This window comes from Aspergillus caelatus (assembly GCF_009193585.1).
Source record: "Aspergillus caelatus strain CBS 763.97 unplaced genomic scaffold BDV27scaffold_20, whole genome shotgun sequence".
Lineage (NCBI taxonomy): Eukaryota > Fungi > Ascomycota > Eurotiomycetes > Eurotiales > Aspergillaceae > Aspergillus > Aspergillus caelatus.
Genome location: NW_022475283.1, coordinates 96,048 through 108,163, shown reverse-complemented (window position 1 = coordinate 108,163; position 12,116 = coordinate 96,048). Strand labels below are relative to the sequence as shown.

Here is a 12,116-nt window from a genome sequence, read left to right as displayed (position 1 = left end):
CTATTAGAATCAGAAAAGAATGCAAATCTTAACGTTGTACAAGACACCGCTTCTTTCTTTCTTTCTTCCTTTTTCTATTTTTCTGTCTCTCTTCTACATATCTTCCTTCCCCAGCGGCTGAGATTCAGGAGGCTTATGAGACGTCAGAAATGTAACACGAAGCCCCATGTCTATGAACTTCCACTCTCACTATGCATGTCAATGCATAAAGCTAGTGGGTTTAAATATAGAGCCCCCCATGCCCCCCCCTCTCCGTAAGATACTAAGCCCGAAAAGAAGGATTTTAAATTGCGATTCACCGAATGACACTGAAATGATCAGCATCAAACCCTCTCGCGCTTTTCTCAAACCCGTCGTCAATTCGGGACTGGAGACATCTGGAGAGCCAAGACGCTTCGCGTCGGAGAAGCAGCCTTATTTGTCTGGTCCCCTGCGTCTGTGGGCGTCGCGAAAGTAATTAGTCTTGTCCAGAGCCTGGAGTGCCAAATTAGATAAAATAGGATCTGCACCGTTGGCGAGACGAAACTGGATGAGGAGCGAAATGGCGGGTCCACTACCATCGATGGGCTAAAGAGCTAAGGCGCTTTGGTGGTGGGGATTTTCGGGCCCCGCTCCAATCCCAGAGCGGATCCCTGGAGCTATGCGTTCCTTCTATTATTATTTTTTCATTATTTAATCGTAATATTATTCCCTAGTGACAATCTTCTGGTGGTGTTTGGTTTCTTTTTGAATTTCTGTGTAGGGGCTATCCACGTCTGGGGATGCAGGATTGGAGAAGGAAGGATTAGGGCACGGTGTTATGTCTACCCATAGTTTGTTAAGGTTTCTTTTCTATCTATATGCGACCATGCTCGAGATTAAAATAATAATAAATATAATTTAATATACATCACGGATTTTCATCTATTCGTACCTCTTTCTCCCCCTCTCCCTTTCTCTCGGTAACTGTTAGCCGAGTATGTACCGTAGTCACTGTGACTAGTACAAGTATAAAAAAAGAAATGAAGAAGGATAGCAAGCCAGGATCTCATGTAACTCAGGAAATCAGTACTAATGATCTGCAAGATATGTTTTAGTAACCGACAGGGATATCCCACCTCCATTTCGGCTGGCATTACCCCAGCCTGTTCCAATGGAAAATTCGCCGTGGGAGTTGAGAGAGTACTTTGTCCTACGACGGTAGGCCTTCGGGGAACAGAATCCTGTGAACGGAGACAAAGAGCAATCATGTTCGACTATACTCCTTCTGGTGGACTCGGGAGAGAAGCCCTCAATTCCCAATGGACACACAAGACTCCCCTTATGCAATCCATCAAAAACGTGGCGGCCACGAGACAAAGCCACGCCTAGGATATGGAATTAGGTAAATTTTTCTCTCTGAGTCCTTGGGGCTGGTTGTCAACGTGCTCGGCTATGCCATATTCTGAGAGAAGATGTCAGATAGTAAGTTGACAGGTCAGTCCTGGCTGTTCGGGGAATGTTGTGGGTGTGTGTGGGGATGGTGTGCAAGGGATCTTTGTGAGTGATCTCTTGGGGAGAACAGATAACACTCTGCATATTGGCCGACGATCAGAACTCAAATGAATATACTCCATTGTTCTAGAAAGCACGGAGAGTTAACGAGGCGAAGAGAGAAATCGATCATATACTTTATGATCAAATATAACAAATATTGCTGGAGAGACGGTTACTCTCAGTGGTCAGGTGCGCCATTCCAAATCACCGCAAGAGCAGCAATGCTTCAGATACTCTGTACTTGCTCTTTAACGAGGTGGTGCCGAGATCGATCCTTGCTTGCATCTCTGTACGACCAGATACCGAGACATATGTCTAGCGAAGGGAGTATGTACACACCTTGGGGTAATTCTGTATCTGCCATAGACAGGCAATGTTAAGTACCACTACTAACCAGTACGTATATACGCTTAGTTATGGTGGTACTTTATAGAGTTATATGAAAGGTGATCCTATCGGAGTTCCCCCTCTATGTATTAGTTAGTTCGTCATCTTGTCTTCCTTCTGCAAGCCCCCGTCACCATCTCCACCGGCACATCCATTCTACTCCTTACGCCGCCCACTTTCTCCTTCGACGGTGTGTTTCCCTCGTGGGCCCATGCGGCACTTCTCCTGGACGTCTGGCTGGCCATCACGGCGCCACTAAGCCAGTAGTTCAACCTTTAGCATCGCTCTTCCTTTCCCAATTCACCTTAACCATCCTGTTTTATCTTCGCTCCTACTGAGGTTCTGATAGTCTTCCCCAAAAAAAAAAAAGAAAAGAAAAGAAAAGAAAAAAAAAAAAACCCACTCTGGAGTGCAACCATTACGACTCTCTTTTTTCAGACCGCCTTCTCCTGGGAAATTTTTGCCACTCTTTCATTGGACTTTTCCGAGCAGGCTAAGCCATAGCTTAATCCTGGCCCTCGGCCCCATTTGATTTTCGTATCGTATTCCTTCCGTCCCTTTGAACTATTAGTCTTCTTGCATTGCGCTGCGTCAGAAACGAAATAGAAGAAAGAACAAAAAAACAAAAATAAAAAGAATAATAAAAGAAAAAAGCAAAAAAAAAAGGAAGGAAGGAAAAAGAAAAGAAGAGGAGCCTGGTCATGTTAATTCCCCGTATCTAGTAGTTCTTTAAGTTTTTGCTTTTCTATCTTTTCCAGAAACATAACACAAAGAAAATAGATTTATAATATTATCGGATGATTTTAAACCTCATCTATCAAGGGTCAAAAGTCAAAATATTAGAATTCTCAAAGGAATAATAATTATATTTCTCACAAGAATAAGAAAAAGATAATAATTTTATTATTATAGAGAAAAAGAAAAGAACACGACCTAAAACATACGGCCCGTTCGCTTTTTCTCTGACGGAAGGCTTTAAGGTTACTAACTATCAAACTACTCCGTTTTAGGGGCTGCCGCTCTCTCTCTCACGTCGTCTTGCTTCAATCCACCAAAATCGCCTTTCCTCTGTCTTCACTCCGCCTCACTCACGTCCTGCTTCACTTCCGAGCTTTAGAAGCAGTGTCTGTCTAAACAATCTTTCTGAATTCCGAAGCCATTGCATCTTACCGAGGGTACGTTTTACCTGCAAAATATTGTTTCCTGGCAAATCTGGAAATCGAGCCCCTCCGCCCACGTTTCCCCGTATCATTCGGGCGAAGCAGCCTCTGCATAACTTGGCGATGCTTCGTTTGCGGGCTAACACATCTGTCTCGGGGACCATAGGTCTGATTTAACTAGACAGCGTCTGTTTTCTACTTAATACAGCCCCTTCACCTCGCCTCGTCATTTCGGCCGGTCCGTCTTTTCATCGCCTTGCTCAAACTCGCCTCCCTCTTGTCTTATCATTCCGATTCCACAGACAGTCGAATACATAAAGCCGAATTTGTGCTACGCCGACGCATACAATAACTACTAGGCTCGAGTGGGATGTGGTCTGAAGTTACTCCGACGAACTCTTTCTAGCCTCTGTTGTCACACAACTTTCTCAATGGGGAATTCGCAGGGGAAGCCGGTGTGCTCCACCGATGAAAGTACGTTTATGTTGCCCAGTCGTCCATTGAAACCGACAACAACAGTTTTCGGTTTCGATTCGGACATTACGCTGACCGTAGGGGGGCAACAGTCAACCTGAACCAATTCCGGTTACTTCGCGTGGTCGGGAAAGGTGCTTTCGGAAAGGTTCGTATCGTGGAGAAAAAGGACACCGGGTTGACATTTGCGCTCAAATACATCCGAAAAGAAGAAGGTACGAACCCAAGGTTGATCCTGTTCATCTTGCCTTAACTAATGTATTTCTTCTGCAGTGGTTCGGTCGGAAAGTGTACGGAATATCATCCGTGAACGGAGAATGCTCGAGCATTTGAACCACCCATTCCTGTGCAACTTGAGATACAGCTTCCAAGATATAGAATATATGTGCGTCTTGCAGCGGTTCTTTCACGCAGTTATTCCCCTCCTCCTCCACCCTTTGCCATGTTGCTGATATTTGAGAAGTTATATCGTGGTGGATCTGATGAATGGCGGTGATCTGCGGTTCCACATCTCAAGGAAATGCTTTACGGAAGACGCCGTGCGCTTTTGGATGGCCGAACTCGGGTGTGCGCTGAAATATATCCACTCGCAAGGCATTATTCATCGAGATGTGAAGCCGGATAATGTGCTATTGGACTCTGAAGGACACGTCCACTTGGCTGATTTCGTATGTCATCCTCCGGGCCGATCTGAATCGGGGCATTACGGTAATATGGAAAACTAACCTATTGTCTTTGCTGCAGAATGTGGCCTCGGACTTCCGCCCTGGAAAGCCTCTCACCAGTAAATCAGGGACCCTAGCATATCTTGCGCCCGAAGTATACGAGGGCGGCGGATACTATTGTGAAGTTGACTGGTGGTCACTGGGAGTAACATTCTACGAGTGTATCTACAACAAGGTTTGTTGAAGCGTGTTCTTTAACCTGGAATCAACACTAACAAAACTCAAAGCGACCATTCGAAGGTCGTAGCCAGGACGTACTGAGCGAAAACATTAAAAAAGCTCAGCCGAAGTACTATGTCACTAACCCGGCAGTCTCGGTTCCATGCTTGCGAGCGATGGGTGCACTCATGGAGAAGGACCGAAGCAAACGGATCGGTGCCTCCAGTTGGGAGAGTTATATTACTCACCCCTTCTTCGCTGAACTCGACTTTGTAGCGCTTGAGCACAAGGAAGTCCCACCAGTGTTCAGACCCTCTAGTGATAAAACCAACTTTGACGCCACATATGATCTGGAGGAATTGCTTCTTGAGGAAGCACCACTCGAGGCCAGAGCTCGCCGACAGAAGCCACGAGCAGAATTAAGAGAAGACGCTACAGCGAAGGAAATCAGGGAAGATGAGCTTCACCGTCTGATTGAAACTATGTTTGAGCCATTTGATTACACGACTGTGACTTTCCGAGGGTATGTTGTCTAGCGTATAGTGTGCATGAAACGTGAAATCCGCTAACTAGTCATAGAAATGCCGCGGAAGCTATTGCAGCGTCGAAGTGAGTGAAAAGAGGAGTGTGCGCGAGAACGAACCGTCCTATTTACTGACAATTCTCCAGGAATCCCGAAGACTGCCTTCCCCCAGCTGGCTCAACGCACTCGCGACAATATTCACAGACCGATTCTTCGAGGAACTCGCCTCCCTTGCGTAACAATGATGGGTCAGTGAGTCGATTGACTCAGCCTGAAACTCCGTCACCCCTCGGTGAGACCGTGGATCAACAAGACTCTATCCCAAACCAAGCTCCTACCTCTCCCACCTCCCACCCACAGCCGCCGCCTTCACCAGCTCCACAATTCCATCGTCCATTCCATCCTCAGCCTAACCCTGCGGCCAATCATCTTCCCCCAACCAACCCCACTCCTGTGCCGGGTCGTCCGAAGGGAGCAACACGGAAAACAAGCAAAGGTGGTGGTGTGCAGATGGTGCTTGAGGAAGCAGGCAGTTGGAGTGAATTGGCTGATCAAAGCTCGACCCTCCCAGCCGAAGGTTATGATGCTGGTTCTATCAAAGGAAAATCCTCGAACAGCGGCATGCTAGCCTTCCTGAGCCGGAAGAAGGGCCGTGACAGGAGTCCAAAGCCACAGGAACCAGGTGTTCTGGGCAAAGAAGGAGCTAGACAAATCATTAGCTGAGGAGGACATGACTCAATTCAAGCGGCAGGGGCGACGTAACGCGTCCTGCTTTCCTTCGGCGCTCTACTCTTGAGCTAGCCGGAGAAGCATCGGCTCTCGAAATAGAATTCTCCTCTTACAGCATTCAACAGATCGCCGACGTGTTGCACCACTGGCTGGCCCAACTAAGATTGGTCGCACCGTGGCGTCTAATGCAAATATATCTCGCGAAGCCTCGCCTAGCAATTCTGGCCGTCGCGTTTGAGATTCCGAGGTCAGATGAAAAATTAGCATTACTGAAAATTTTGGCGATACACAAAAAAAGAAAACCCCCAGCGGCAAGACTCATGGCCGACTATTCTGCTGGTCCTCATCTCTGGTCCCTTGCATTTAAAAGTGCCTGCCAAAGCATCAACATGGCCACGAGAGGGTCACTGTGAATTGATCACTGTGCAGTTGGTGTCTTCATGCTTTCAACATTTTCGGACCCCAACACTGTCATGAGTCCTGGGCCGCGGGAGAAAATATTACTTCTTTAATTTCCCTCGACTTCTTCGTTCTAGTGGGTTTAGCAAAGAGCAGACCTATTCTCTATCTTCGTTCTCCCCTTTTTGTGTTGGTCTAGGTGCGGAGTTGTACAGACGGAAGTGCATATATGACCAATTTATTATCATAATCATTACTAAGTTGACCAGCGAGACTTTGCTCCTATTCTGCATGTCGAACCTATTGTGGATGTACACCTTGTTTCCTATCTTGTGTGCTTTTGATTGTTTAGATGGCGTTTACATACCCCTCCTGATGGTCATGGATTGGCAGTGGTTATGCTGTGCATAGTGGTTGAAAGATATGAAGGGGGTTGCATAGATATTTCTTTTCTCCTTTATTTCTCTAGGTTTTTTTCTTTTTTTTTTTTTTTTATTCAGTTTCAACCAGGATCTCAATTGGCTTGGATGATTACAGTTCCTTTGTAATTAATGATTTGTTCATATGTTACTACTATATTTCCGTTGAATGTGAATACTTCAGAATAGACATTGATACGCATATAGTTATGGAAGGGAACAGGGGGGTCATGTAATAGAGCTCGTGATCAACTACCTTTCCTTGGTAACTGGTTCAATCTTCAATGTCACTCTTCTCCACTAATCAAATGAACCAAGATACCAGGCAGCCACAATCCTCTTCTCCTTCCCACCAGATACATGGTCTTGCAGTTATTAATCTGAAATTCACCGCTTTTGTTGCTCCGCAACTTTTCTTCTCCACTAACGCCAAGAGGTTGGCCTCTCAGGCCGTCGGGTCCAGAAATAAACCATCCCTCGCGATCGGTAAATCTTCCGAACAATAGCATACTAGATAGTAATATGCAGCTTCCAGACTGAAACAACCCTGCTGAAATGAACCAGGACTCACTTACCGGGCTCTACATTTTTTAATAAGTGGTCTAAGGGCCTCCGTTTTTCGCTCCGATGTTAGGTAGCGACGCGCTCTCTAGTCGCTAAGTTTGTTTACTGCGATAAGAGAGGCACCTTAGAAACTTGGGTCTTAGCGCGGGCAACTAAAGTCTGGGCTATAGAGTCGCGCTTCCCACGTCGCATATGTATAATTGGCGATTATTTCCTCGAGTCCCCCTTTGTGCGATTTCTTAACGATGATTTCAATTTCTCTCATTCCTTGATTTAACCATTCGACACACCCCCGCCATCCATTCCTCTTGCGACGCGAATTTCATGACGTTCTGGGCTTCTGCTTTACGGTGAACGAGTGGGGCGCCCGGCATTCGCATTGTCGAATTTACAGATCGAGCGATTGTCGCATTTCGGTTAAAGTTAGAATTGCATGCCGAGTCACTCGCGCAGTCGGGACCGCTATCGCGGCGAGCGGGATCCGAGCAGACGTTATCGCGAGGTTTATGATGATGATGATGATGATGACGATGACGATTTCGATTACCATCCCCGTGAACGAAGGCGATATAGGCGTGACGGTTACCAGCATGATATACGAAGCCATGAATCTCGAGACTATGATAATGATTTGAACGAATATGATGTTGCTACGGAGGACCCTGCGGTACCTCTTAGATCGCATGATGTGGAGGGGAGACGGAGAGAGAGGTCTAGGGCGGGAGAATCGCCAATTGCATCGCCAAACAGGAGAGGTAGGAATCGTGGTGGGGAGGAATACAGAAGGCACGGAACCTATGGTGACGGTGGTACTCCTACCCGGGGCGTTAGGGACCGGAGGCATCGCAGTCGGGAAGGCCAAGGGGAACGACCCCGCGACATAGATAGAGAGGCGCGAAGGCAGAGGCGAAGGGAAAGGGCACGCGGCGCTGCAGCAATGAAGCATAAGAGCAGTGATTCTACGAACAGTGGATCCCATCTGTTGAGTGCTGATGCGTTGGCCAAACTCCGCTCCCACTATGATGAGGAAGACCAATGGGAAAGATCACAGGCAGAAGAACAACGTCGGATGGAGAGCAGGCGTCAGCGCAAACGTCCTATTGTTGGCGATGAACCGCAGACTCTTGCTCCATTCCCTGGGGAAACTCCCCGAGGACAGTCGAAAGGCAGAATCGTGTCTGGTGCTTATCTGGAAGAGGGTCATCCAGAGATGGAGGTTCGGCATCGCGGAGGTGGTGGTCCAACAATGGAGGCCAGATGGCGGAAGGAGGGTATTTGGGATGGAAGTATGGAGAACTCCAATGCACAACCGCCATTCTGGAAGCGGAAGAAATGGTGGATTGTCATAGGTGTGCTGATCGTCGTGCTCGCTATTGTTATTCCGGTTGCTGTCGTTATGTCTAAGAAACATGGCCATGATGATGATGATGATAAATCAGGCTCAAGCTCTTCCGTCGATAACAGCGACTCGCCTTATATCTCAAGCTTGGATGGGCTAAGCCATGACAGCATTCCAGTATGTCTACTTCCATGCAAATTTGTGACTCATTGCTAACCAATATGTCTAGGAATATGCTCAGGGATCAATACTGGATCCCTGGACGTGGTACGACACTAGAGACTTTAACCTGACTTTTACCAACGAGACGGTCGGTGGCCTTCCTATCATGGGGCTAAACTCAACATGGGACGACTCAACAAGACCCAACGACAATGTGCCCCCGTTAAATGAATCCTTCCCGTACGGATCGCAGCCAATTCGCGGTGTGAATCTTGGAGGATGGCTGTCAATCGAGCCCTTTATTGTCCCTTCACTATTCGAGAGTTACTCAAGCAAGGACAGAATTATCGATGAGTATACACTATGCAAAAAGCTCGGATCGTCCGCTGCCTCGACAATCGAAAAGCATTATGCCGACTTTATTTCAGAACAAGATTTTATAGACATGAGGGATGCAGGACTGGATCATGTTCGCATCCAATTCTCCTACTGGGCGGTCACGACGTATGACGATGATCCGTATGTCGCAAAAATATCATGGAGGTACCTCTTGCGAGCCATTGAATACTGCCGAAAGTATGGGCTCCGCGTTAACTTGGACCCGCATGGCATCGCGGGTAGCCAAAATGGCTGGAACCATAGCGGCCGCGAGGGAGTCATCGGCTGGTTGAATGGTACGGACGGCCAACTGAACAGACAGCGCTCTCTCGATTTCCACAACCAAATCTCGCAGTTTTTCGCGCAACCCCGCTACAAGAATGTTGTTACAATTTACGGGCTCGTCAATGAGCCACTCATGCTCTCGTTGCCGGTTGAGGACGTATTAAATTGGACGACAGATGCCACCAAGCTGGTGCAGAAGAACGGTATTTCAGCCTATGTCACCGTCCACGACGGCTTCTTGAACTTGAGCAAATGGAAGAAAATGCTGAAGGACCGGCCGGACCGGATGTTCCTGGACACTCATCAGTACACCATCTTCAACACGGGACAAATTGTCCTTAATCACACGGACCGCGTAAAGCTCATCTGTAATGACTGGTACAACATGATCAAAGAGATCAACACCACAAGCGCAGGGTACGTTCAACTAAACCCCCCCTCAACACTCAAATCACGACCATGTCTAGTCAGCTACTAACTACGACAAAAAAAAAAATAGCTGGGGCCCAACCATCTGCGGCGAATGGTCCCAGGCTGATACCGACTGTGCCCAATACCTCAACAACGTCGGTCGCGGCACCCGCTGGGAGGGCACCTTTGCTATAGGCGATTCAACGGTCTACTGTCCCACCGCTGACACAGGACCAACCTGCAGCTGTGCCTCCGCCAATGCCCCTCCTGCGGATTACTCAGACGGCTACAAGAAGTTCCTTCAAACATATGCCGAGGCGCAGATGTCTGCTTTTGGAACAGCCCAGGGCTGGTTTTATTGGACCTGGCATACGGAGTCCGCTGCCCAGTGGAGCTACAAAACGGCTTGGAAGAATGGCTATATGCCGAAGAAAGCTTACGCTCCAGATTTCAAGTGTGGTGATGATATTCCGAGTTTCGGGGATTTACCGGAATTTTATTAGTTAGGTTTCTTTGTTTCATTGTATGTTTCTAGATTTCCCCTTTTCTTTTTCTATTTTTGGATTCGGTTCAAGTAGCATATATTTGCGTGGTGGGCTACGGTTGTATTTTAGTTTGCTCATCGGACATCCGCAGGATCGCTCTTGGTCGTCTTGATGTATATACAGGCTTATATCCTATTCTTACTGCACAAAATGTTAAAGAGGTGGCTTAGAGGGTCTCCAAGTTATATAAATAGTTCTTGTGTGCTCATGAACAGGATATGGTGTGTTCAGACAGAGTATATTATACAAGTAGCATTCATCGTAACGGCATGACAATAATCCCAGGAGTCAATCAATGCCCCTGGAATAACCAAACGGCAGCATCAAGCTCTTCATTCGGTCAATCACCCTTCAAACCAGCCACCTTCATCCCACATCCCGGGTCTGTAGATATAATTGCTGCGACGTTCGTTTTCATAGACCCCATCCAACAGATCACCGATCCGATGCAAACCAACAGGCTTCATAATCCACCCATCAAATCCAGTATCGATGTATACTTGTCGATCTTTCTCCTTCGAGGACGAAGAAACAACTAATATCGGTACACGATTCTTAAGTGCTCCGCCCCTGGCAGAGGATTGTTCACTTTCCCGAATCATCTTTGTTGCGGTCAAGCCGTCAACTACTGGCATCTGTTTACTCACACATTAGCCCCGTTGATCTCTAGTATATACGAGCGAAGAGTTGCTTACTTGTAAGTCCATCAGCACCGCATCAAAACAATTCGCCTTCTCCCGAAACACAGATGCACACTCTTTCCCATCCCTCGTCAGATATACTGTATGTCCGGACATTTCTAATCTCTTGCGCAGAATGGTACTATTTGTGGGATCATCTTCGGCCACTAGGATGTGTAGATTGGTCTTTGTTCGTTTGTCGGTTGGATAGCTCATAGAGCGTGAGGCTCTTAATGAATCGGGTCTGTTGGACATTTTGTGTTGTTGGTCTTGGTATGTACTTTGGCTGGATGATGATGATGATGATGATGATGTTGTTGTTGTTGTGGCGGACGATGTCTGTTGGACCATTGCTGGATTACGATGGAAGGTGTTGAGACTAGAATCAGAGGCCAGCTCTTCATGCAAATCTCGGATAGTCGCTAAAACGTGAGGTTATTCGAACAGCACACGCAGAATCTGGCGTGGTGATGTATATACCCTTTATACTAAAATTGAGTTTATAACGGAGATTGCAGGGGGTTCCGATATCCGTTGAATCTGAGGCGAGAGCCGTAGCAGCGCTGGATGGTATGCCGCGTTTCGACGGGATATATCTGAAACGAGGGTTCCATGGAACCGGATCGCCTGGTCTAGAATCCGTTTATATTCCCTGGGTTCCTTTATTAGCCTACTTGGGTCCGTGTCAGCTTTTTTCTTGGTTCCCGAAATTTAGGCTCAATATAAGGTGGCTTTCGAGAAGGATTGTTGGGCCCATCCAAGTTTGGGATATTCTGGATTGGAGGTATGGAACGGCGACACGGGCTTTGGGTAGGGTTGACCCTTGTTTAGGGAGGGGGTATCTCTTCGTATCTTTCTGTTGGGCCTAGCTTCGTACAGAAGAAATGCGAGTCATACACACGGACACCGATCTAGATCTCTCTGCTTAACTCGATCGTGAGATTCGGGTATGCTTTCCGTTCGAGCTCAGCTTTCCCACGATCGAAGCCGTCTCTGACTCGGGAATATGCACCAACTCGCTTCATGGGCCCATGGGAAATATGCTCGTATTGGTTTCTCTGACTCAAGGCTAACCTATCCAAGTTGCATGATTTGGTCGTGACAGCGGCAGGGCATATTAATGACCCAAAGACTTAAATTTGTGGCCACTTGACACAATCAGCGTTCATATCCAGACGGGAAAGCTCCACATTATATGGATCTCGACCGATTACACTTTTTTTTCTTTTCTCTTTTTTTTTTATTTTTTTTTTTTTCCCTTT

The 12,116-nt window shown here is 47.1% G+C and overlaps 3 protein-coding genes across 3 annotated transcripts; 2 read left to right on the top strand and 1 right to left on the bottom strand.

The window, feature by feature from the left end:
• The first annotated feature begins 3,366 nt into the window (after positions 1-3,366).
• Positions 3,367-5,762, top strand: BDV27DRAFT_36460 (serine/threonine-protein kinase). The gene is made up of 8 exons (XM_032076441.1): positions 3,367-3,536; positions 3,629-3,751; positions 3,810-3,921; positions 4,000-4,204; positions 4,281-4,436; positions 4,489-4,943; positions 5,000-5,029; positions 5,090-5,762. The coding sequence occupies exons 1-8, from the start codon at positions 3,494-3,496 to the stop codon at positions 5,664-5,666; spliced, it is 1,701 nt and encodes a 566-aa protein (XP_031931704.1). The 5' UTR covers positions 3,367-3,493; the 3' UTR covers positions 5,667-5,762.
• A 1,061-nt stretch (positions 5,763-6,823) lies between these two features.
• exg2 (putative exo-beta-1,3-glucanase) lies at positions 6,824-10,410 on the top strand. The gene is made up of 3 exons (XM_032065526.1): positions 6,824-8,570; positions 8,623-9,635; positions 9,718-10,410. The coding sequence occupies exons 1-3, from the start codon at positions 7,488-7,490 to the stop codon at positions 10,130-10,132; spliced, it is 2,511 nt and encodes an 836-aa protein (XP_031931703.1). The 5' UTR covers positions 6,824-7,487; the 3' UTR covers positions 10,133-10,410.
• A 108-nt stretch (positions 10,411-10,518) lies between these two features.
• Positions 10,519-11,109, bottom strand: BDV27DRAFT_153819 (response regulator; the record flags this gene model as incomplete). The annotated part of the gene is made up of 2 exons (XM_032071861.1): positions 10,519-10,809; positions 10,870-11,109. The coding sequence occupies 2 exons, from the start codon at positions 11,107-11,109 to the stop codon at positions 10,519-10,521; spliced, it is 531 nt and encodes a 176-aa protein (XP_031931702.1).
• Positions 11,110-12,116: the final 1,007 nt, after the last annotated feature.